Source organism: Mauremys mutica, chromosome 7 (genome assembly GCF_020497125.1).
Source record: "Mauremys mutica isolate MM-2020 ecotype Southern chromosome 7, ASM2049712v1, whole genome shotgun sequence".
NCBI lineage: Eukaryota > Metazoa > Chordata > Testudines > Geoemydidae > Mauremys > Mauremys mutica.
In genome coordinates, this window is record NC_059078.1 from 54,155,940 (window position 1) to 54,182,434 (window position 26,495).

A 26,495-nucleotide genomic window follows, 5' to 3' on the forward strand; every position below is an offset into this window, starting at 1 on the left:
CTTTCTATCCACCTTATAGTCCATTTATCCAATCCATATGTTTTTAATTGCTGGCAAGAATACTGTGGGAGACTGTATCAAAAGCTTTGCTAAAGTCAAGCTATATCACATCCACCGCTTTCCCCATATCCACAGAGCCAGTTATCTCATCATAGAAGGCAATCAGGTTGGTCAGGCCTGACTTGCCATTGGTGAATCCATGTTGACTGTTCCTGATCACCTTCAAAATGAATTCCTTGAGGGCCTGCTCCATGATTTTGCTGGGGACTGTAGTTCCCCAGGTTCTCTTTCTTCCCTTTTTTAAAAATGGGCACTATATTTGCCTTTTCTCAATCGTCCGGGACCTCCCCCGATCGCCACAAATTTTCAAAGATAATGGCCAGTGGCTCTGCAATCACATCAGCCAACTCCCTCAGCACCCTTGGATGCATTAGATCTGGCCCCATGGACATGTGCATGTCCAGCTTTTCTAAATAGTCCTTAACTTGTTCTTTCACCACCGAGGGCTGCTCACCTCCTCCCTATACTGTGTTGCCCAGTGCAGCAGTCTGGGAGCTGACCTTGTCTGTGAAGACTGAGGCAAAAAAAGCAGTGAGTACTTCAGCTTTTTCCACATCATCTGTCCCTATGTTGCCTCCCCCATTCAGTAAGGGTCCCACATTTTCCCTGACCACCTTCTTGTTGCTAACATACCTGTAGAAACCCTTCTTGTTACCCTTCACATCACTTGCTAGCTGCAACTCCAATTGTGCTTTGGCCTTCCCGATTCTTGCTAGAGCATGCAGGGGTGTATTTTTATACTCCTCCCTAGTCATCTGTCCAAATTTCCACTTCTTGTAAGCTTCCTTTTTGAGTTTAAGCTCACCGAAGATTTCACTGTTAAGCCAAGCTGGTCGCCTGCCATATTTGCTATTCTTTCAGCACTTCAGGATGGTTTGTTCTTGCGCCATCAGTAAGGCTTCTTTAAAATACAGCCAGCTCTTCTGGACTCCTTGCCCCTTCATATTAGCTTCCCAGGGGATCCTGCCCATTAGTTCCCTAAGGGAGTAAAAGTCTGCTTTTCTGAATTCCAGGGTCTGTATTTTGCTACTCTTCTTTCTTCCTTTGTGAGGATCCTGAACTTGACCATCTCGTGGTCACTGCTGCCTAGGTTACCACACACTTCTACTTCCCCTAACAATTCTTCTCTGTTTGTAAGCAGCAGGTCAAGAGGAGCACGGCCCCTAGTTGGTTGCTCCAGCACTTGTACCAGGAAGTTGTCCCCAACACTCTCCAAAAACTTCCTGGATTGTCTGTGCACCACTGTATTGCTCTCCCAGCAGATATCAGGGTGATTAAAGTCTCCCATGAGAACCAGGGCCTGCGATCTAGTAACTCCTGCTAGTTGCCGGAAGAAAGTCCCGCAAGAATGAGCCATGACTTCCGGCTAAGCTGCCAGGCACCACCTCAAAGCATTTGCTCATGGCTGCAATAGCTTCTTCACCAGCTGTTCCCAGTCTTGCTCCTCCTTGTTCCGGTCCTGCCCCTGCCTTTTTCCTGCATTGGACCCAGTCTTGCCCCTGCCTTTCCTCATTCTGGGTAACCCAGTTCTGACCCTCTGCTCCAATTCCTGAGCTCTGACCCTTTGTTGTGACATCTGGCCTCTTACTCTGGTTCTGACCCTGCTCTCAGATTCCAGTCTACCAACTCCTGTTCCGACCACTAGGCATGACTGCCCACATCCCAGCCATGTGACAGTTTGAGCAGCAATACACAAACAATGAGAGCTGATATGGTGAGTATGGATTCTACAAAGGTCAATATCTCTCTGATGGAGATAGTGGGAATCCTACAGACCTTGCAGGCCCAGGCTGTCATCCTAGCGGCACAGAATGCAGTCCCGCAAGCTCAAGCTGCCACCCCTTTGCTCCACTCCCTGCTTCTCGCGAGCCCAAGCTCCCTCTGCCTGGCAAGTTCAATGGTGTTAGCAGAAAATGTTATGGGTTCCTAAATCAGGATCAGCTCCTGTTTCTGCTATACCCTCAATTGAATCCCATTGACCAAGCCCAAGTGGGATTGATTATCAGCCTGTTTAGTAGGGGGCCTTGGTGTGGTCTAGAAGGTCTCTGTCTGTCCTCCAGAGTCATTAAGTAATTGCTTTCATCTAGGAGAGCATTGACACTAAAAGTGTATTCCTCTGTCTGGTCCAGGGACCAAGGACTCCCTTCGATCCTCTGACTTCAGTGTTGGCCTTTTATTTATGCTTTGTGTCTTAGTAGCTGCCATGTCTTCTAGGCTAGTGTCGGAGCTGGCAGCCTAATCCATACATGAGCCCTACTGTCCATTTCACGTGGTTAGGGTCGTGCTCAGACACCAAAATCCCTTCTTCTTAAGATAAATTTCTCCCTCCATGTTTCCCAAGAGGCTATGCTTCCTTCGTTCTGTCCAAAACCACAACATCCAACAAAAAAGACGTGGCCAACCTTACATGTCAGAAGAACGTTAAAATCTATCTAAAGCTTACAGAATCCTCGAGAAGATCAGGCTCTCTATTCATGTCTTTCCATCTAAAATGCCTCCATTGCTAGGTAGACTAGACTATGTATTATGGAAGCCTACAAATCATCAAAGGTTCCTGTTCCATAAGGGATCAAGGTGCACTCCATGAGATCCTTAGCATCCTCATTAGCATCCATGACATACCAGGGCACAGTCCAGACTAATGAGTAGTTGTGTCACCACTGCCCTGTACCATGGGATGCCCTTTGCAATGTTTTGCTGCTGTAGCCTCCAACCTGGACTGCTCACAAACAGCCTCCCCCATGTAAGTCACTCCCAGCCATGTCTGTGTGCTGCAGCCAGCCAGCCACAACTTGGCCCTTACCAGCCTGAGTTATGCTGCAGGGTGACCCCAACACACCCCCAGACCCAGATCTTTCCCCAGAAGTTTATGGTACGCAGACGCTCCATGAAACACACTGGATTGGAGAAAACAGTAAAACAAGTTTATTAAATACAGAGAGAGATATTTTAAGTGAGTATAAGTAATGAGTCAGAAATGGTTAACCCCCCCCCCCCAAAAAAAGAAAATGTTTACTAATGCTTAACTTAACAAACCATATTAGATCAAAGCAAAGTTTTTTACCACGCACGCTAGCAGATACTGACCAAACTCTCAGGACCCACTCCCAGAGTCCAATGGATGTTTTCCTTTGTTGTCTTAGGGGCAATGCCAGAGACAGGGAGAGAGAGAAGGGTCTCTTGGGGGTGTCTGCCCCTTCTTTTTATAGTCCTATCCCCATTTGAGAAACATTTCCAACTGGGAGCAAGGTGACAGGCAGTCTGGTGAAGAAAGGAAACTTCATGTTGTTTCTTTGCTAAGATGTAGATTTTTGTCCCTGCTCCCTTCCTTGCCAAAGAATGGAACTAGCTTGTGGGGGCTTGGAACCAGGATGGACCGGCAGCCCCCCATCATCTCCCCTAAGTTCCCTGTGCGGCAGTTGCCCAGCAGGCTATCAATTGCCAGGCAGTTCAGATGTCCCTCCCCCACCGCCATGTGCTGCTCCTGTCCTCTGCCTAGGAGCTGCTCCCGGGAGCCTCCTGCTTGCTGTGCAATGAGGGGAAGAGTGGTGCTAATGTCAGGGGGTCTCCCTCCCCCCTGTTCCTGCCTTCCGCTCCTTTACCACATCTCCACAGAGCGGGGGTACACACGATAGGGCTCAGGACAGAGGATAGCTTGCTGGCAGCAGCTGCTGTCTCAGCTTGCTGATCTACTTAACAAGGCAGTGTACTTAGAGTGGGATCAGCATACTTAAAGGGGCAATGTGTGTCTCTCTCACACATACATGGTGTGTGTGTCTGTCTCTCTCTGCCATGCTGTCTCCCCTCCCTCCATTCATGCTGCCTTGTAGAGTTTGAGGGCTCAGCTGAGTGGTAGTTCATCATTTAGCAGTATGGCATTCCCTGGGAAATATCCCACCCTCTTCCACTCTCTAACTTCAACACCTCAACCAAGCTTCACAATCATCATTGCTGTGTACAGTATTAAATTGTTTGTTTAAAACTTATACTCTGTGTGTTTGTGTGTGTGTCTATCTATCTATCTAGTCTTTCGTCTGGCAAAAAAAATTTCCCTGGACACCCCCCCCCCCCCCCAAATGTACATTAATTCTTATGGTGAAATTGGATTTTCTTAACAGTGGTTTGCTTAAAGTAGCATTTTTCAGGAACATAACTACAACGTTAAGCGAGGAGTTACTGTATTGAGGCATCTGGTGCTGATCACCATTGAAGATAGGATGCCTGGCTAGCAGGATCCCAGGGTCTGATCTGGGCTGGCACTTCCTCTCTTTCTGTCTATATATGTGACATATCTGCAATGTCTTCATCCCTTTTCTTTCCTGTCACCCACAGCGAGAGTTTTCACTACTTGCTGAATTTCCAGCACAGCATTCCCAATTTCCAGTGTGCACTCACCCTCACTCAGCTCCTGATTGTCATTGCTGAAAAACCTGTGGCCAGCTGGAAAAAAGATAAAATAGGTAATGTATGCAGAACCTCTTTTCCTGGACAGGTTCTCATGCCGTCCTTTATCTGTAATGCTTTGGCTTGTCACCAGGCAGTCTAGAAAACTCACTAACATGAATAATGCTAAATGTATTGGAAGCTCTTTACCACCTGCTTTGTTATATGTCAGTCACACAAGAAAACAGAGTACAGCTCCATTAGGTTGTTTTTTTAAAATCATTCTTCAGTCAGGAGAAATGAAGGCTCAAAGGCAAGATGGCTGAGAAGAAGCATTTAACAAGTTTAACTTATGCCTGTTCTACACACCGTTTTAGTCCTGACTGAACTATTTTGGTTAGGTGGGTAATTTTGCTGATAAAAGTAAATTGGTACAATCACTAGTGTTGGCACAATTGTACAAGCACTATAAAGGTGCTTGTAACAGTATAGCTTATTCACATAAATTAATGAAAATAAACTATAGTGGTATAACTGCATCCCAATTAGGGGACTATTCCACTTTAACTATTTCTGTTCCTGACACTATACAGTAAAGTGATAGACAAGCCCTAATAAAGCAAGAGGAGCAGCTCTTGCAAGCTGATTAGAGTTCACTTGCTAATGGGGACAGCAGCCACATGGGCTGAGAAATCTTCTTCCAAGGAATATGAAAGGAAGCTTTCTGGCCTTCATTTCCCATGTTCACCAGATATTGCTAAAGCTAAAAGTGCAAGTTTGCAGGCTCCTCTCTTAGCTGTAAAGTGTTGCATTCTAGCAGTGTCTCGGATCCACAAAACTATTCAGAATTGTACCTAGTTACATCCTTTCCCTGGGATGAAGTAGGGGTGAACTGTCTGCCCTAGGTAGTGTTACAAACTGCCCTGCCCCCAGAGCAATTCAGTCAAGTTTGAGAGAGACCCAGCGGGTTTTAACAAGTTATTGAAAATAACAATAGGCCCTAACTATATGATCCTAGGCTACGATACTGCAAGTAAGTAAAATCTCACTCCCTGCTGGGTGGTCCAGCCAGGCATACCAGCTGCAGTCAGATGAATCTGTTACTTTGTCTAGAGCAGGGGTAGGCAACCTATGGGACGCGTGCCGAAGGCGGCACACGAGCTGATTTTCAGTGGCACTCACACTGCCCGGTCCCTGGCCACCGGTCTTGGGGGCTCTGCATTTTAATTTAATTTAATTTAAAATGAAGCTTCTTAAAGATCTTAAAACCTTATTTACTTTACATGCAACAATAGTTTAGTTATATATTATAGACTTATAGAAAGAGACCTTCTAAAAATGTTAAAATGTATTACTGGCATACAAAACCTTAAATTAGAGTAAATAAATGAAGACTTGGCACAGCACTTCTGAAAGGTTGCCGACCCCTGGTCTAGAGCAGGGGTCCCCAACCCCCGGTCCGCGGCCCGGTACCGGTCCGCGGCCTCTTACAAACCGGGCCGCGAACCGACCCAGTGGACCTCCCGCAGGCGTGCCTGCGGGAGGTCTACCCGAGCCGCGGGACGAGCGCTCCCTCCGCAGTCATGCCTGCGGGAGGTCCGCTGCTCCCAGGGCTCCGGTGGACCTCCCGCAGGCCCGCAGGCATGACTGCGGACGGTTCGCTGGTCGCGCGGCTCAGCTGGACCGCCCGCAGGCACGCCTGCGGAAGGTCCACCGGCTCCGGTTGAGCTGCCGCAGGCATGCCTGCGGGCGGTCCAGCTGAGCCGCGCGACCAGCGAACCGTCCGCAGTCATTCCTGCGGCAGCTCAACCGGAGCCGGTGGACCTCCCGCAGGCACGCCTGCGGGAGGTCTACCCGAGCCGCGGGACGAGTGCTCCCTCTGCAGGCATGACCGGTCCCTGGTCCTGAAAAGGTTGGGGACCCCTGGTCTAGAGTATGTCACCAGTGCACTACACACCACACAGAGAAGCTCTTAACATACTCATATATACTGTGGGCTACGCATGCGCCCTGTGACAGGCACATACCCAGAATGTCCAGATGTGCCCTTACTGCTGGAAAACGTGAACACATACTAAAAGATAAACATTAAAAACAAGAAAGGGTAAAGGTGACTCATGCCGGAGACACGGGAGCATCTCAGGGTGTGGCCTGTGTCTGGGCTCTGTAGTCCCCTAATGAAAAATTTACTCTTACCTGATCATTTCCTTTCCTTATGTCAGAGAAGCAGATCAGCCTTTGGAGAAAGACAATTATTTCTGATTACAAAACTCTAAACTGTAAATTTGCCAGTTCAAATTAACATTAAAAGGTTGTGTCCAAAGGGAAAATTCACCTGTCACTGGTAAACTAACATTTGAGTTAATACTTGTATGTCAGCATTGGAAAACCTCATTTTTGGTTTCGCAGGGGGGTGGCACTTAGCCCCAGCAGCAGGGAAAAGCTGGTCTCTAGCTCCACAAACCAGAGGGAGGAAAGGAAACCTGTTGTAGCATTGTCAGACATGAATGGACAAAGAGAGAGTGACTCCGATAAGAATAGCATCATAGAATTTCAGGGTTGGAAGAGACCTCACAAGGTCATCTAGTCCAACCCCCTGCTCAAAGCAGGACCAATCCCCAGACAGATATTTGCCCTGATCCCTAAATGGTCCCCTCAAGGATTGAACTCACAACCCTGAGTTTAGCAGGCCAATGCTCAAACCACTGAACTATCCCTCCTCCTCCTCCTCCCCCCCCCCCATTGTCTGAAGCACAATTGTGGTGGGCAGCAAAGGAATTAAAAAGAACAAACAAACTTTCAGACTTTGTGGGCAAAAATGAAAAAACTAAAATCATTGTCAAGGTACAGAAAAAAGGACAACCTGTGATAAGTAATGAAGAGCAAAAACAGATGATGCTGTATTATCACAGGAAGCAGGAGGAACTCAAGAAATTAGAAGAATCGCTGTGTCAGGCCAAGAGCTCTCTAGACTTGTGTATAAATCTCATTAGTGTGGTAATGATCTCTAAGGAATATGCCTTTCCCAACTCCCTCAGCTTTAGCACTTTGGGAGGCACCTGTATGGAGAACATAGGATCTGCTTGAAGTGGAATTACATTGTAATTAGCCAGAAGCATTTGGCTATCCTGCATTTGTATGAGGGAGAAGAAAATTGTCTTGGATGTTTGTATTCTCAGTGAGACAAAACACATCCAGGTCCCTCCTCAACTTATTGCTTATCTTTGACAGCTTCACTTGCTAAACAGTTCCTCTGCCAGTCATGGATGCAGCCCAGTGGCATGCGAGAGAAGGGTAGCCAGTTCAGTGATGCGCTGCACACTCTGCTCTGGTAAGCATTCTTTGCTTCTGTGCAGTAACTTGGTTTCTGAGAGCAAACTCTCTTCATAAACAGTTTTACTCTCAATGTCTGTTCAGATATTCTGGCTAGATCAAACCAAGGCGTTCTTTTAGAGCGGGGTAGGCAAACTATTTTAAAAGAGAGAGTGGTTACGGAGCATGAGGCCGATGGCAACTGGGATAGTTTACAGCATGGATTTACGAAAGGTAGATCGTGCCAAACCAAACTGATCTCCTTCTTTGAGAAAGTAACAGATTTTTTAGACAAGGGAAATGCAGTGGATCTAATATATCTGGATTTCAGTAAGGCGTTTGATACGGTACCGCATGAGGAATTACTGGTTAAATTGGAAAAGATGGGGATCGAAATGAAAATCCAGAGGTGGATAAGGAGCTGGTTAAAGGGGAGACTGCAGAGGGTAGTATTGAAGGGGGAACTATCGGGTTGGAGGGGGGTTACCAGTGGAGTTCCTCAAGGTTCGGTTTTGGGTCCGATTTTATTCAATCTATTTATTGCTGACCTGGGAACCAAGAGTAGGAGTGGGCTGATAAAGTTTGCGGACGACACCAAGTTGGGAGGTATTGCCAATTCGGAAAAGGATAGGGATATCCTCCAGGGAGATTTGGATGACCTTGTAAACTGGAGTATTAGTAACAGGATGAAATTCAATAGTGAGAAGTGTAAGGTTATGCATTTAGGGATGACTAATAAGAATTTTAGTTATAAGCTAGGGACGCACCAGTTGGAAGTAATGGAGGAGGAGAAGGACCTAGGAGTCCTGGTTGATCGTAGGATGACTATGAGCAGGCAATGTGATGTGGCCGTTAAAAAAGCTAATGCAGTCTTGGGATGCATTAGGCGAGGTATTTCTAGTAGGGATAAGGAGGTGCTAGTCCCGTTATATAAGGCGTTGGTGAGACCTCATCTGGAGTATTGTGTGCAGTTTTGGTCTCCCATGTTTAAGAAGGATGAATTCAAACTGGAACAGGTACAAAGAAGGGCCACTAGAATGGTCCGAGGAATGGAAGGCCTGTCGTATGAAAGGAGACTTGAGGAGCTCGGTTTGTTTTCCCTAACCAAAAGAAGGATAAGAGGAGATATGATTGCACTCTTTAAATATATCAGAGGGATAAATACCAGGGAAGGAGAGGAATTATTTCAGCTCAGTGCTAATGTGGACACGAGGACAAACGGATATAAATTGTCAGTCAGGAAATTTAGGCTTGAAATTAGACGAAGGTTTCTAACTATCAGGGGAGTGCAATACTGGAACAGCCTACCGAGGGAAACAGTGGGGGCGAAGGACCTCCATGACTTTAAGATTAAGCTAGATAAGTTTATGGAGGAGATGGTATGATAGGATACCGGGATTAGTCAATAGGTTAATTAAGTGCCATACTGGTAAATAGTACAATGGGTCAATGATATGATATTCTTAACCTTTTTCCAGAGGGTCTGGCTGGAGAGTCTTGCCTGCATGCTCGGGGTTCAGCTGACCGCCATATTTGGGGTCGGGAAGAATTTTCCTCCAGGGTAGATTGGCTGTGGCCCTGGAGGTTTTTCGCCTTCCTCCGAAGCATGGGGCAGGGGTCGCTTGCTAAAGGAGTGGGGGGATCGGCTTATGTGGCCTGCATCTTGCAGGAGGTCAGACTAGATGATCATAATGGTCCCTTCTGATCTTGAATTCTATGATTCTATGATTCTATGAACTACAGCCCGTGGGCTGGATCCAGCCCATCAGGGCTTTGGATCTGGCCCACGGGATTGCCACCCCTGTGGCGCTGCAGGCCCCGCGTCACTCCCGGAAGCGGCCGGCACCAGGTCCCTGCGGCCCCTGGCAGGGAGAGTGAGCAGAGGGCTCCACGTGCTGCCCTCGCCTGCAGGCAACACTTCCCGCAGCTCCGATTGGCCGGGAACGGGGAACCATGGCCAATGTGAGCTTCGAGGGAGGTACCCGTAGGCGAGGGCAGCACGTGGAGCCCTCTTTCCTCCCCCTCCTGCAGGGACGTGGTGCTGGCGGCTTCTGGGAACGGCGCGGGGCCAGGGCAGGCAGGGAGCCTGCCCTGGCCCTGGTGTGCTCCACTGCCACCCTGAAGCCGCTCCAGGTAAGCGGTGCTGGGCTGGAGCCTGCACCCCAACCCCCTCCTGCACCTGGCATCCCAACCCCCTGCCCTGAGCCCCCTGCTGCACGCTGCCTGCACCCCAACCATCTGCTGCACCCCGCATCTTTCCTGCACCCCAACCCCCTGGCCTGAGCCCCCTCCTGCACCTGCACCCCAACCCCCTGCCGCACCCTTCCTGCCCTGCCCCAACCCCCTGCCCTGAGCCCTCTCCTGCACCTCGCACCCCTCCTGTATCCCAACCTCCTGCCCTGAGCCCCCCCTGCACTCTGCACCCTCTTCTGCACCCCAACCCCCTTCCCTGAGACCCTTTCATACACCCTTCAACCCTCCTCCGCCCCAACCCCTTGCCCTAAGCCCCTTCCTGCACATCGCACTTCCTCCCATATCCCGCACTCCCTCCCGCACCCCAACCTGCTCCAGCCATACATTCATGGCCCTGCATGCAATTTCCCCACCCAGATGTGGCCCTCAGCTGCAAAGTTTGCCCACCCTTGTTTTAGAGTATCCAGTGTGAAACATGCTGAAATGCTTTTCCAGGAAGCCTTGTCAGGCCTGAGGGGACAGGAAAGAATATAAACAGTTCTTGAAAAACAGATTGGAACAGTTTTCATAACATTCCCCCCCACCCCACCCCGCAAAGACAAATAAGGTAGGAAGCAAACAGTAATCCTACAGCATGTGCAAACTGTGTCTGGAGACTGATGTTTGTGCAACTGCTTATTGGAAAATGCAGTTTCAAAAGCAGCCATCTTAAAATCTTTTACTTTCAAAAGGATGTTAATATCATCAAAGCTTTCTCAAGGTGTCTGTGAAACTGGACCTACAAATCTGAAAGTATGAAGAATTTTATTTTTAATTAGTAGGGGATCAAAAGCAGCCTTATATTGATACCACAGTTGCAACTTTAACTATGGAGAGGCATCCACCTCTCTGCATTAAACCATACACCTGCAGAGCCAGGCCTAGAACTCTGTACCTACAGTTCCAGAAACACAGGCCTCTACCACTTGAGTTAAAAGAAGAACTCTTTTAGACCTCAGCTATAGAAAGACCCCCAAGCCTTGTTTTTTCTACACTGAATTTGTCAGTACAGTCCAACACACATACACATGCATGTGTGTGCATGTGTATATATTCATTCTGCAGTGTAAATGGGCCGTAGTGTAGTGTCTGATTCTGCTTCTATTAAAGACAATGGTAAAAAGCTCTAATTGAGATCAGTGGGAGCAGGACTGACCCAAAACTAACCACAGCAAATAGTTGTTAATATTTTTGCTTACTTGCAACCTATTTCTTCAGGTGTAGCTGCCATGTCAATTTAAGGAATTCTAACTCTCTGGAAGGTGGTGGCAGGGGAGGCTATAACTAGCCATTGAGGAGCTAGGGAGAAAGGTGCAGGCTCAAGTCAATGATTTTCAATGAAATGTAACTCAGGGACAGTTTGATGAATTTTCCTCAGACTTTACAGGAACATTCTCCTCTGCAATCAGAATAAATCTTGCAATCTTCAGGCCTAACCAGTTTTCTATGCCAAAGTTACAAGGTAGAGGGAGGTTAGGAATGGGCTTTGTAATGGAAGCTACTGTCCTGCCCCTGCGTAACATGTACTGACTTGCTGTCCTGATGTTTGGGTTCAGTGTATATATGGAGCACACAGACAACATCTTGAAAGCTGTGGAAGACATCTCCAGTGTTGGGGTCCCAGAGCTGATTAATTCTGCTAATGATGGATATTCTTCTACTTACCCCACGCTGACCAGGTAATAACGTCAACAAAGACCTTGAATCTCACGTGCTGCACAATAGCAATCACTGGCTTCCGACACTCAAATATCTTATTGTTTGATCTGTCTTGTTTTATGTTAAGGTTTCACGCTAGTAATGTTGATACATCTGGGAACTGCTAAGCATTTTCTTAGCAGTGCACATTAAATCTGTACAAAGTCAGCTTTAGCCAGTGACAAAATTCCACCAGGCTTCGGAGCAGGGTTAAGTTTATTCTTCTTCGAGTGATTGCTCCTGTGGAGGCCAGGAAATAATTAACAAGGATTTGAAGGATCTTAAATGTATGTTAACTAAGTTAGCATGAGTTAGAGATATGTAGAAATAAGATAATGTGGTACAGAGTGAATTGTGTGAAAAGTCATTACGACCTTGTGAAATGCAGTCTTGTTTTTGTTCTAGTATTGAAGACAAATAAGATAGCGAATAGGCTTATGTATAAACAAATGCAAATGTTTTCTTTTTACTGTCTCCAGGTTTGCTAGCCATTGTCTGTTACAAAGGTATAAATGATTGTTATGAATTGCTTACTAATTGAGAGAGATCCGTCCGGGACTAGGGGCAACCCAGTTTCCTATGACACTCTCTCCCTCTTGTGATCACTAGAGAAAGTAATAAAGTATTTGATTTTGCTGTACCCAAACAAAAAAGCGAGAACTTAGTTTTTCTTCGACAATTTGGGGGCTCGTCCGGGATGGCAACGCCCACGGACACACAGACGGCTACTACGGATCGTTCCCCTTCGAACCCCATGGCGCCACAATAGAGGTAAGAGACCTTTTGAAATCTCTATTGGGGTGTCGGAGGAGGACTGTCTGTGGGGGACGTCTGTTTCTGCTGGGCTCACGCCATCTGAACTTATTGACTGTGCAGCAGGATCAAATGCAGAGTGGTATTGGGGAGAGGCCCCAATAAGGTTAGTTTATAGCAGTACTGGGAACTGCTGAGTTGGCCAACAGGTAATGCATAAGGTAATGCATAAGGTAATGCATAGATAAATGCATTAGAATGCACCGGTGCTGAGGGGTTTTTACCGCCTCAAGAGGGGTTGTCATACCGCCTCATGGTATTGGTCCGGACCAGGTAACGATGCATCTTGGTTAAAAAAAACAAAAAAAAAACAAAAAAAACCCAACAAAATTTAAAAAGAGATAAAAAGGTTAAAAAAGGGTTAAAAAGAGGAAAAGAGGCCTTGGTGTGTGTGTGTGTACACCAGTGTGAGTGATCGTTATCGGAAGACGCCCAGAGTACCCTGTGAAGCGGAAGCTAATGATCAGGACTGCTCTAACGCAAGCCCGGTAACTAGTGGATCTTTAGGAGATCCGACCCACGGTGGACTTACTCAGCTTGGCATAGTCCGGCGAGGAAGCTGCCTGGGTCTAGGAGTGTGTGAACCCATCTTCCCTCCCCTTTCCCTTCTGTGTGGGCTACTGACAATCTGATCGTCTCACTGGATGCAATTAGAGTATGCGGCGCCATCTCCCAGAGACTAGCCGACGCTCTTTGCTGAAAGGAGGTGTAGGAGAGTCGTAGTTTTCCTTGTGAGTCTCTCCTGTATGTGAGTACCCTGTAGGGAGAGATCCTTAGATTCTGATCCGTTAGCGCAGACAGGGACCCCCTCAGTTGGTGTGACTGGAAAATGGGGGGGAACAGTCTAAACTTTCCACCTTACCCCCTAAGGGTACCCCAGCATATTACATGTACGTACATTATGGTCCTCAAACCTGCAGGTATTTAAATGATTGGAATCTGTACACACGTGAAAATTCATTTAAACAATGCCCATTAGAAGGTACCTTTGAGTTAGATAAACTTACATACCTCAGAGAAACCCTTAAATCACACGCCTCTGCTGCGCAGTGCGAGCAGTTTCTGTCTTGGTGGGAGGAAGCAACAAAGAGACTCCATGAGTCTCGGGTGCGGAGTCTGAAGGACTCCCAAGAAAAATTAAAAACTGAAGTACAGGATTTAAAACTTAAATGTAAGACATCCAAATGTCTTCCTGCTCCAGTGCAGCCCTCTGCTTCTCTTTATCCCCAATTAGTTAAGCCTGACAGTGAGGAGGAGACTGCTGAAGACATAGTGGATTTTTTTAGCAGCATTCCGCAGCCGCAGCCAGTTCCTCCCACTGCTCCCCCTTCTCGGAATATACAGGCAGTGGTAGTATCGCCGCCGCAAGTGTCAACTGCACAAGTTGTTCATTCTCCTTCTTCGGAAGAATTATCTTCTTCCTTACTGACTGACTCCAGTAGTCCGGTTAACCCTGCTTCTACTGATAACAATGCCGGCTACTTTCTTAGAAGCACGACACAGGCACTCCAGGCTCCTTTAAGAGACTTGCCTGGGGCTGGAGCTGTAGGGGTGTTAGTTAAGGTACATGCCCCTTGGACACCTGGAGATCTTAGAAACTTGGTGAAAGAATTTCCTAAAATCAGGGAGGAGCCGGTGAAGTTTAAAGATGAGCTCCAGACAGTGATTCAGTGCTATAATCCATCTTGGGCAGATATTAATCAACTTTTACGAGCTGTACTGCCAGCTGGAGTTCAGCAACGGCTTAACAGACAGGCAGCTTGGCCTGATGCCGACCCTGGTATTGAGCGTGATTTGACGGAGGCTAGGAACCGTCTCTTGACCTCTATTTCAGAAGTTTGTCCTAAGAAAACAGATTGGACTAAGATTGCTAACTGTAAGCAGAACAAGGGAGAATCCCCTGCTGATTATCTTGATAGACTAACAAAGGTCTTTGAACAGCATTCGGGAATTACTGATCCGGCTGATAATGCCAGGGAAGCGGTAGGAGCTGCTTTTGTTCAGGGACTCTTGCCAAAAGTTCAGCAACCATTAAGAACTATTTGTATTGGCTGGCAAACTAAACCCCTTTCAGAACTGGTGACAGTTGCCAATCATTGTACAGCTTGCATAGAACAGAAGAAAGAAAATAGTGAAACAAAACTTATGGCTTTACAGTTACAAACTTATCAGAACAGGGGTCGTGGGGGAATGAGAAGAGGACGGGGACGAGGTCATGGGCGAGGTATGGGAAGGGGTTCCTCATATCCTGCCCAGAATCCTGCCCCGACTGGGAGCACTGCATGCCACTTTTGTGGTCAGGAGGGACACTGGAGAAATGAGTGTCCAAATCGATTAGCTCAAAATCCTACTCAGTTCCCAAATCCTGAAGCGCCTGCTTTTTCCCCACAAGGGACCCCTTACTAGGACAGCCTGAGGGAACGTAAGTGCATCATGAATCCTTTAATTCCTATTAATCAAGAAGGCCCATTTGTTGATTGTAAAATTGCTGGAAAATCTGTTACTTGTCTTGTGGACACGGGGGCCAGCAGATCTGCTCTGAGATCCTCAGAGTTTCCCTCTGTTCCTTTGTCCACTTTGTCTGTTAATGCTGTGGGCATTTCAAACTGTCCTGTTTCGCATCCTGTCACGGTACCCCTCGCGGTTTGTCTTGGCCCTTTGGAAGACAAGCATTCCTTTTTGCTTAGTCCTTCTTCTCCTGTGAATCTGCTGGGAAGAGATCTGTTGTGTAAATTAGGTTGTACCATTTATTGTACACCAGATGGCGTATTCTTACAAGTTCCTGATGAGAATACTAACCTGGTGTTGGCCACACTCCATATAGCAGAACCACCTACATCCAAGACACCTCTCAGCCCTGACCTTGTGCATTTGTTGTCACAAGTGCCCCCCCATCTCTGGTCTCGTCATGCAAATGAAGTGGGACAGATTAGAACTGCCGAGCTGGTTAAAATTCTTGTTGACCCTGCTAAGATTTTGCCAAGGATTCCACAATACCCACTGCGTCCTGAAGCAGTGGAAGGAATAGCTCCAGTTATAGAATCTTTATGTTATTGTTTGTAGTGTTGTTAGTTGGTGTAGGATTATGTTGTTGTTGTAAAAGACGTAATGATGGTAATAATACTTTTCATGTTCATGCTAATCATGCATTGTCATTACATCCCATAACCACACCTAAGGTTGACATGTCTGCTGTAGACTCTGAAATCCATGGTTTAATGCAAATTGAGATTTGAAGTATTTGTTGTACTATAAGTACAAAAGGGGGGAGTGTGGAGGCCAGGAAATAATTAACAAGGATTTGAAGGATCTTAAATGTATGTTAACTAAGTTAGCATGAGTTAGAGATATGTAGAAATAAGATAATGTGGTACAGAGTGAATTGTGTGAAAAGTCATTACGACCTTGTGAAATGCAGTCTTGTTTTTGTTCTAGTATTGAAGACAAATAAGATAGCGAATAGGCTTATGTATAAACAAATGCAAATGTTTTCTTTTTACTGTCTCCAGGTTTGCTAGCCATTGTCTGTTACAAAGGTATAAATGATTGTTATGAATTGCTTACTAATTGAGAGAGATCCGTCCGGGACTAGGGGCAACCCAGTTTCCTATGACACTCTCTCCCTCTTGTGATCACTAGAGAAAGTAATAAAGTATTTGATTTTGCTGTACCCAAACAAAAAAGCGAGAACTTAGTTTTTCTTCGACAATTCTATGCATTCCATGTAGGTGTGCGCGCCGCGCGTGCACGGCTCTTCGGAACATTTTTACCCTAGCAACTCCGGCGGGCCGGCTGGGCGCCCCCTGGAGTGGCGCCGCTATGGCGCTAGATATATACCCCAGCCGGCCCGTCCGCTCCTCAGTTCCTTCTTACCGCCTGTGACGGCCAGTTGGAACAGTGGAGTGCTCTCTGTCCTCCACAACCCTAGCGTTCGCTAATTTTGTCTGTATATAGTTGTTTCAGTAGTTACTGTTAGATAGTTGATTTAGTTAGTTAGTATAGTGTAGGTATAAGGAATAAGGAGGGTTTACCCCCCTTTTTCCGCAACCGGTGCGGGCTCATGCCCAAGGCACCGGGCTTTAAGCCCTGCGCGTCTTGCCAGCGGCACATGCCGGTCGGGGATCCGCACGACTCCTGCCTGCGCTGCCTCGGAGAGACTCACCGTACGGATAAGTGCCCTATCTGCAGCCTTTAAGCCCAGGACACGAAAGGAGCGGGACAGTCGCCTAAAACAGCTCCTCATGGAGGCAACGCTCCAGCCCCCGGCACCGACTGCGCCGGCGCCGAAGTCTTCATCGGCGCGCAGTGCACCGGCAGCCCCGAGCCGCTCCGGCACCGAGGCTCCTCGTCCTCCGCAAGCGGCACCGACAACCCGGCACCGCTCCCTCTCACCATCGAGGAAGCGTAAGCTGGCGAAAACAGCTGCAAAGACCCATGCTGAGGGTCCTATCGCCCAGCCACCTCCACCACTTCCGGTACCGGCTGAGGCCGTGCACCGTGCCATTGACTCCGGCGCCGCAAGGGCCGTCGAGTCCAGCACCACCCTGCTCCCTGGCACCGACCACGGTTGAGCTGCAGCTGCCATCCACGCCCGAGACTTTCTCGACGGCGAGGGAGCTCATCGAGCTCACAGAGGCACCGAGCCCCCGGCACCACCGGTGCGGGCTGTCGTGTCAGCGGGTAAGCCGGCTATGATGCGGCCCCCTGCACTGGGTGGACGAAGTAGACGGCGCTCCAGGTCCCGGTCTCGCTCCCGGTCCCGACGCCGGTCACCGTCGCACCGCTCGAGATCCCGGCACCGCTCACCATCGCGGTACCGGTTGCCTTCTTGACGCCGGTCGCAGTCCCGGTACCGCTCAACATCGCGGTACCGGTCGCGCTCCCGGAGACGCTCCCGGTCCCGATCGCCTTCCCGTCGGCACAGACGGAGGTCCGATTCCTGGCACCGTTCCCGGCACCGTGACTCCCGGAGCCGCTCCCGGCACCGCCGGTCGAGATCCCGGTCGAGCTCCCGGCACCGGTCGAGCTCCCGGCACCACAGCGGTCGATGGTCTCGTTCGCCATCTCGGCACCGCGACGACCGGCACCGACCCTCGGCACTGTCCGGAGACAAATGGCTGACCTCAACGGCGCAGTCCATCAGCGCCTCTGCACCCCCGTGGCCATCTCGACACTCGTCGGTCGCTTCGGGGACTGGCAGCGATGCTCATCTTCCCGCTGCCCCGCAAGGTCAAGCCCAGGGTGCGCAGCAGTGGGGCTTCTGGGTCCCCTGGGCCCAATACGAAACTCAAGGGATGTCTTTCCCTCCGAGGGCCCCCGCCTCCGAACACAGGGTACCGGAGGCCACCATGAGCAGACTGCCCCCTTCTCCACCAGGTTCGGCTCAATTGCCACCTGATCCCCAGAGACATCCTTGGCCCGAGTCAGCCGCCCACGCCTTAGAAGAACCACCCGCGGAGGCAGTGGTTCAAGGCCTATCCTCGTCGTCTTCACCGGACGAGGCGGTGGCCGGGGCTGCTACAACAGACCCTCCACCAATTGACTTGCGGGCCCATCAGGACCTTCTTCGCCGGGTGGCGAAGGCTATCGACCTCCCCGTGGCAGAGGTCACGGAAGACAAAGACCCGGTGACAAATGTGATTGGAGCGGAGGCTCCAGTGCGGGTGGCCTTGCCGTTCATCCGCACCATTCAGAAAAACGCCACTACCATCTGGCAGTCACTGGCGTCCGTTCCTCCCACCGCCCGCGGGGTCGAAAGGAAGTACTCCGTCCCCCCCACGGGGTATGAGTACTTGTATACTCATCCTGCCCCAGACTCATTGGTTGTCCAGTCGGTCAACGACAGGGAGAGGCATGGCCAGCCCGCCCCAGCGCCAAAGTCCAGGGAGGCGAGGTGCATGGATTTGTTGGGCCGCAAGGTCTACTCTGCAGGCGGTCTCCAGCTCCGGATCGCCAACCAGATGGCCCTCCTCGCCAGGTACACCTTTGACATCATGGTGTCCCTGGCGAAATTCGCAGAGCTGGTACCAACAGCCTCCCGCCAGGAGTTCTCGGCGCTGTTGGAAGAAGGGAAAAAGTCTTCCAGGTCCTCCATCCAGGCCGCTTTCGACTCGGCGGACTCGGGTGCAAGAACCCTGGCCTCAGGAGTGACCATGAGGCGCATCTCGTGGTTACAATCCTCCACACTGCCGCCCGAGGTGCAGTACACCCTGCAGGACCTGCCCTTCGATACCCAGGGTCTGTTTTCTGAAAAGACTGATTCCAGAATCCAGACCCTGAAGGACGGTCGCATAGCCATCCGCACTCTGGGGATGCATACACCTGCAACCCAGCGCAGGTCATTCAGGCAGCAACCCTACCGGTTTAATCAGCCCAGGTCCCGTCCCTATAACAGCCGACGGCCAGGCCTGAATCGCCGTAAACCATCGGGCAACCAGCGCAACCAAACCCATCCATCTTCCAAGGCCCCCCAGGGCCCCAAGCAGGCGTTTTGATGGGACGCCCGAGGACGGCCCATCAGTCTCTGCACCGGATCCTCCCCTTTTATTTTACAACCGCCTCTCCCATTTCTTTTCGGCGTGGTCCCGAATAACAACGGACAACTGGGTGCTTCAAACAATCCAGTCTGGTTACCGCCTTCAATTTGTTTCACCCCCTCCTTCCCACCCGCCTTCCCCGTCCCTCTTCAGGGACCCCTCTCACGAGCAATTCCTCTTACAAGAGGTCGAGACTCTGTTGAGCTTGGGTGCCATAGAGGAGGTGCCTCACGACATGCGGGGCAGGGGATTCTATTCCCGATATTTTCTCATCCCCAAAGCGAAAGGAGGTCTACGTCCAATACTGGACCTCCGCGAGCTCAACAAGTACCTGCTCAAGCTCAAGTTTCGCATGGTCACCCTGGGGACCATCATTCCCTCCCTGGATCCGGGAGACTGGTTTGCCGCCCTCGACATGAAGGACGCGTACTTCCACGTCGCGATTTATCCTCCCCATCGACGCTACCTGCGTTTTGTAGTCAACAACGCGCACTACCAGTTCGCAGTGCTGCCATTCGGCCTATCCACCGCGCCGAGAGTTTTTACCAAGTGCATGGCAGTGGTCGCTGCAGCCCTCCGCCGTCGTCATATCCACGTTTATCCATATCTCGACGATTGGCTGGTTCGCGGGACGTCCCAGCGGCTGGTAACGGACCAGATGACAGAAATCCTGTCTCTATTTCGACATCAACGCCGAGAAGTCCACCTTAACTCCGTCTCAGCGGGTGGAGTTCATTGGAGCAGTTTTCGACTCCAATTTGGCCAGGGCCTGCCTCCCGCGATCGCGGCACCAGACGATGGTCTCCATCATCCGAGACCTCCTCACCTTTCCAACGACAACGGTTCGGTCCTGCCTCCGCCTCCTGGGCCATATGGCGTCCTGTACGTTTGTCACCGCGTACGCGAAACTCCACCTTCGCCCGTTCCAGTCCTGGCTGGCGTCGGTGTACCGCCCACATCGCGACCCCATCGACATGGTGGTCACGGTCACGAAGCCCACCCTCGAGTCACTCAGCTGGTGGCTGGACCCAGAGGTGGTGTGTGCAGGAGTCCCGTTCCACCCTTCTCGCCCATCCGTCACGCTGACCACGGATGCCTCAGCGCTGGAGTGAGGGGCTCATCTGGGCGACCTTCACACCCAAGGTCTTTAGTCACCCCAAGAGCTCGCTCGTCACATCAACATCCGGGAGCTGCGAGCGATCCGTCTGGCGTGTCAAACCTTCCGCACCCGCCTGCAAGGCCGCTGCGTCGCGGTGTTCACAGACAACACGACGGCAATGTTCTACGTGAACAAGCAGGGCGGAGCCCGCTCCTCCCTCCTCTGCAAGGAAGCGATGCTCCTGTGGGACTTCTGCGTGACCCACTCGATTCACCTAGAAGCATCCTTTCTCCCAGGAGTGCAGAACACGCTAGCGGACTACCTCAGCAGGTCTTTCCTCACCCACGAGTGGTCCCTTCGACCGGACGTGCTACACACGATTTTCCAACAGTGGGGCTTTCCCCTGGTCGACCTGTTTGCCTCCAAGGAGAACAGGAAGTGCCACCAGTTCTGTTCCTACCAGGGTCGCTCTCCGGGCTCCCTGTCGGACACCTTCCTGTACTCCTGGACAGATCACCTCCTTTACGCCTTCCCTCCGTTCCCGCTCGTCCACCGAGTGCTGCTCAAACTTCGGAGGGACCAAGCCCGCCTAATACTCATCGCTCCGGCCTGGCCGAGGCAGCATTGGTACACCCTGCTGCTCGAGCTCTCCGTTCGGGAGCCCATTCCCCTCCCAGTGTGGCCGGACCTCATCACACAGGACTTCGGCAGACTCCGCCACCTGGACCTGCAGTCCCTCCATCTCACAGCTTGGTACCTACGTGGCTGACCCAGGCGGAGAGAGGCTGTTCCGCGGCAGTACAGCGAGTCCTGCTGGAAAGCAGAAAGCCTTCCACCCGCTCCACTTACCTCGCGAAGTGGAAGCGCTTTGCCCTCTGGTGTGATCAACGAGGCCTCAATCCCTTCGTAGTCCCTCTTTCTACAATCCTGGACTACCTCTGGTACCTTAAGGAGCAGGGTCTCGCGGTCTCCTCCTTAAAGGTACATCTGGCGGCAATATCCGCCTTTCGCCCATCAATAGACGGCCGATCCATCTTCTCCAGCCAGATCGTTTCCTGCTTCCTGAAGGGCCTGGACCGGTTGTACCCGCCCATACGGCGTCCTACCCCGGCCTGGGATTTAAACCTGGTTCTGGCCAAGCTTATGGGAGCCCCCTTTGAACCTTTGGCCACGTGCTCCCTCCTCTACCTGTCATGGAAGACGGCCTTCCTCGTCACTATAACTTCAGCGAGACGACTGTCCGTGCTTCGTGCCCTAACGGTTGCTCCACCTTACACCGTCTTCCATGCAGACAAGGTACAACTTCGCCCACACCCGGCCTTCCTCCCAAAAGTAGTCTCGGCCTTCCATGTCAATCAAGAGATGTTCCTCCCGGTCTTCTGCCCGAAGCCGCACGCCTCACCTCGGGAGCAACAGCTTCACACCCTGGACGTCCGCAGGGCCCTCGCTTTTTATATCGAGCGGACGAAGCCCTTCCGGCGTTCGACCCAGCTGTTTGTGGCGGTTGCCGATCGCATGAGAGGCGAGCCGGTCTCCTCGCAGCGGATTTCCTCATGGGTCACGGTGTGTATCCGGACATGCTACGAGCTTGCTCGCGTGCCACCATGCCGCCTCACCGCTCACTCAATGAGAGCGCAAGCCTCGTCGGCCGCCTTCCTGGCCCATGTCCCCATCCAGGACATCTGTAGAGCGGCCACCTGGTCTTCTGTACACACCTTTGCTTCCCACTACGCGTTGGTGCAGCAGTCCAGAGACGATGCAGCCTTCGGCTCCGCAGTCTTACATTCTGCCACGTCTCACTCCGACCCCACCGCCTAGGTAAGGCTTGGGAATCACCTATATGGAATGCATAGGAGCAATCACTCGAAGAAGAAAAGACGGTTACTCACCGTAGTAACTGTTGTTCTTCGAGATGTGTTGCTCCTATCCATTCCAGACCCGCCCTCCTTCCCCACTGTCGGAGTAGCCGGCAAGAAGGAACTGAGGAGCGGACGGGCCGGCTGGGGTATATATCCAGCGCCATAGCGGCGCCACTCCAGGGGGCGCCCAGCCGGCCCGCCGGAGTTGCTAGGGTAAAAATGTTCCGAAGAGCCGTGCACGCGCGGCGCGCACACCTACATGGAATGGATAGGAGCAACACATCTCGAAGAACAACAGTTACTACGGTGAGTAACCGTCTTTTATCCCTGAACCAATGCTAATAGATGAACATACAGCAGTCAATCTTTGGGTGCTGATGGCCAGTCTGGAAGGTTGTGGTGGTGTACGGTTGTGATGGTTCTCAGGGTGCCTAAGGCTGAGTCACCTTGTTACCTTCTGCCTCCAGTGAGAGGGAGACTTGCTTGTGCTTCACTGGGAGTCAGCTCCCTGATGTCTCCAGTCTGTCAGCCACCTAGACAATGGCCTCTGGGTTATGCCAGCCCCTGCTTTGCCTTGCAGGTAACAATAGATGCACCCCCAGTCCCCGAGCCTCTTTGATGAGTTTCCCTGTTATGATCAGCCCTTTATTGACTGAACATTCACAGAAATACCAGGTCTGCTGTCCCCAAGGGAACTGTGTACACACCAGTTTGAACGGTTCAACTTCAGGATCAGCTCCTTATACAAAACCACAGCACTGAGATATTTATAGTGAAAACAATCATAACTTTATTATTCAAGAGCATACTTCCAGTATAGATACATAAGACCTGAGATAGTAGTGATACATAATTTTACAATGCTACTCACAATTGTGTGAGACTGGCTTTCCTTTGATACTTTACATGACATTTTTTGATGAACCAGGATATACATACCAGAATCAGGATATACTTGTAACCAGTGCCATCCCAACATCAAAGGAAGGGATTCTACTCCACATATTTCCTGATACCCCAAAAGAATGGGGGATGGAGACCAATTCTTGATCTACACCAACTAAATGTATTCATCTGAAAATCAAAATTCTGCATCATCACACTGGCATCAATAATCCCCTCTCTGGAATAGGGCATATGGTTTGTGGCACTTGACATGTAAGATGCTTATGGTCACTGTTAGAGAGCTTATTTCTTCACTCTCACCCTTCCCTGGTCCTTCTCGCATGAACAGAGAGCAACAATACCCGAAGTACGAAGGTGCAAACAATTCGATGTTTATTGGGGTGAACTTCAAGCAAGCTTAAATTCAAGTTCCTTTTCCTTATTTTTGAATCTCAACTTACTTCCTGTTTGCCCCTAATTTATATAGTAATATTTTCAGCTATACCTTAACCAATCATTCTACTAAAATTTACCTAACCAATCCTAACGTATTGTAACATGATTAGCTAACCAATTATATCCCACCACCTTAATTAGTTTACACCTAGCAAAATTAATTATACAGCAGTCAGAAACAATCACAGAACCAGACAGATACCATGCAAATAAACATACAAAACAATACGGAAGTGAGGATTGAACAACTACATCTATACAGACATAAGGGTTCTCCAGCTGTGTCTATTGATAAGTGAGTTCTTACCAGACAGAAAACTATCAAACTAAATTTCTAGGCTCTTTCCTTTCTCTGAAGCTGATAGATCGAATCACCTTCCTAACAGCCCCAGATTGCCTTATTTTAATATGTCTAGTTTGGAATGTGAGGACGTGACCATACATTTCCCAGTTTATGGCTGCTAAAGAACCAGGCCTCAGACTCTCACAGTAAGAGAAGGCCACTACACAGACAGTGATTTTTTATTCTTTCTTTTATACCTCTATAACTTGCTAAGTGATAAAAATACACCTAAATTCTTAAAGTATAGGCCTTTGCAGACAGGCCTGAATATCTATATCCTAACAGTCACATAGACATTTATCTATCTCGCAGACGGTTCCTCATTGGGCAAGGCCACTAACAACTCACAGTCCTCCCATTCGGACTAGCTACAGCACCCAGGGTCTTTACAAAAGTCCTTTCAGTGGTGGTGGCTTGGGATGAAAAGAAATGGCTTACTGTCTTTCCATATGACGACTGGCTCCTGACAGGCAGATCCAGCAGAGAAGTCCAGTCAGTGACCCTATTCCTATTCTGTCTACTATCTTCCCCGGGAATCTGTGTCAACAACGAGAAGTCCACTTTGATCCCCACAAGGTCCATAGTCTTAATAGGAGCAATCCTTCATTCCACTACAGCAAGAGCCTATCTTTCCATGAAGAGATTGCATGCCATGAGTGACCTTGGACCATATGAGGAAAGATTAGAGGCTAGGACTCTTCAGCCTGGAAAAGAGGAGACTAAGGGGGGGATATGATAGAGGTATATAAAATAATGAGTGATGTGGAGAAAGTGGATAAGGAAAAGTTATTTACTTATTCATAATACAAGAACTAGGGGTCACCAAATGAAATGAATAGGCAGCAGGTTTAAAACAAACAAAAGGAAGTTCTTCTTCACGCAGCGCACAGTCAACTTGTGGAACTCCTTACCTGAGGAGGTTGTGAAGGCTAGGACTATAACAGGGTTTAAAAAAGAACTGGATAAATTCATGGTGGTTAAGTCCATAAATGGCTATTAGCCACGATGGGTAAGGAATGGTGTCCCTAGCCTCTGTTTGTCAGAGGATGGAAATGGATGGCAGGAGAGAGATCACTTGATCATTGCCTGTTAGGTTCACTCCCTCTGGGGCACCTGGCATTGGCCACTGTCGGTAGACAGATACTGGGCTAGATGGACCTTTGGTCTGACCCGGTACGGCCGTTCTTATGTTCTTATGAGTGATCACGTCCCTCGATCTGCTGGCAATGCCCCTACTTATACAGCCCAAAATGCCGTTAGCATTCTTGGCAACAAGGGCACACTGTCAACTCATATCCAGCTTCTCGTCCACTGTAACCCCTAGGTCCTTTTCTGCAGAACTGCTGCTTAGCCACTCAGTCCCTAGTCTGTAGCAGTGCATGGGATTCTTCCGTCCTAAGTGCAGGACTCTGCACTTGTCCTTGTTGAACCTCATCAGATTTCTTTTGGCTCAATCCTCTAATTTGTCTAGGTCCCTCTGTATCCTATCCCTACCCTCCAGCGTATCAACCACTCCTCCCAGTTTAGTGTCATCTGCAAACTTGCTGAGGATGCAGTCCACGCCATCCTCCAGATCATTAATGAAGATATTGAACAAAACCGGCCCCAGGACCGACCGTTGGGGCACTCCGCTTGAAACCGGCTGCCAACTAGACATGGAGCCATTGATCACTACCCATTGAGCCCGATGATCTAGCCAGCGTCAACGAGAAGGGTTGGTGAAATAAGTACTCTGATGGCCTACCCTCCCTACAACATTTTCTCCAAAGACAAGGTTACTATGCGACCCCACCCCAAATTCCTCCCCAAGGTGGTGTCTACCTTCCACCTTAACCAGCCAATACACTTACCAGTATTCTATCCCAAGCCTCATACAACCCAGAGGGAAGCGGGCATTACATACCCTTGATTTCCAACAGGCTCTTGCATTCTATCTTGACAGAACTAAGCCATTTCGTAAATCCCCTAGGCTATTTGTTTCTACTACTGAGAGATCAAAGGGTGATGCTATCTCTAAGCAACGAATCTCCAAGTGGATCTCAGACTGCATCAGATCCTGCTACCAGACCCAGAATGTTCAACCACTAGAGAGTGTCAGAACTCATTCTACTCGAGCAATGTCAACATCAGTTGCCTTCCTCCACAACATACCTATTACAGACATATGCAAGGTGGCCACGTGGACATCTGATCACACATTCGCTAAACATGCTATCACATGGGATACCACGGCAGACGCCATAGTGGGCCATACGGTACTGTCTACCGTTATTACTGCCGCAACTCCAAAATCCCACCAACCATAGTAGGTACTGCTTCACAATAACCTGGAATGGAGCACCCACAGGGACAACACTCGAAGAAGAGGAGAAAGTTACTCACCTTGCAGTAACTGAGGTTCTTTGAGATGTGTGTCCCTGTGGGTGCTCCACTACCCACCCTCCTCCCCTCTACTTTGGAGTTCCTTCCTTGGTAGTCCATCGATCCGATGATGACAAATCTGAGCAAATCATCTATTGTTGGTCTCATGGCGTGCCCTCTGATGGCTATACAAGCTGGTTCTAGAGGTGCACATTTGGCTGCAGATGGTGCATGGGAAGTTTGCAGTCAGTGGGTTGTGCGCTGCTGATGCTTTGTGACGTTGTTCGCGTGCCTCTTGTAGACGCCGGCAGCGGTCTTCCTCAAAGGCGATGCAGGTATTTCTGACTGTTGCACGCCCACTGTGTTCTGTCACTGGCGGCGTCCTCAAGATCCCTGGGTTTGATACTGCTGTACTGCAGATTGGCTTTGATGGTGTCCTTGTAATGTTTTCGTGGACG

The 26,495-nt window shown here is 49.7% G+C and overlaps 1 protein-coding gene across 4 annotated transcripts in view; it reads left to right on the forward strand.

Moving 5' to 3' along the window:
• The window catches only part of FANCD2 (FA complementation group D2), a 199,405-nt gene that overhangs the window by 125,409 nt on the left and 47,501 nt on the right, over nt 1-26,495 (forward strand). For all 4 annotated transcript variants that reach the window (XM_045023931.1, XM_045023930.1, XM_045023928.1 and 1 more), the window contains 3 exons: nt 4,393-4,520; nt 7,675-7,774; nt 11,544-11,666. In XM_045023931.1, the coding sequence (XP_044879866.1) occupies nt 4,393-4,520; nt 7,675-7,774; nt 11,544-11,666 (351 nt within the window). The remainder of the gene's footprint in view (nt 1-4,392; nt 4,521-7,674; nt 7,775-11,543; nt 11,667-26,495) is intronic.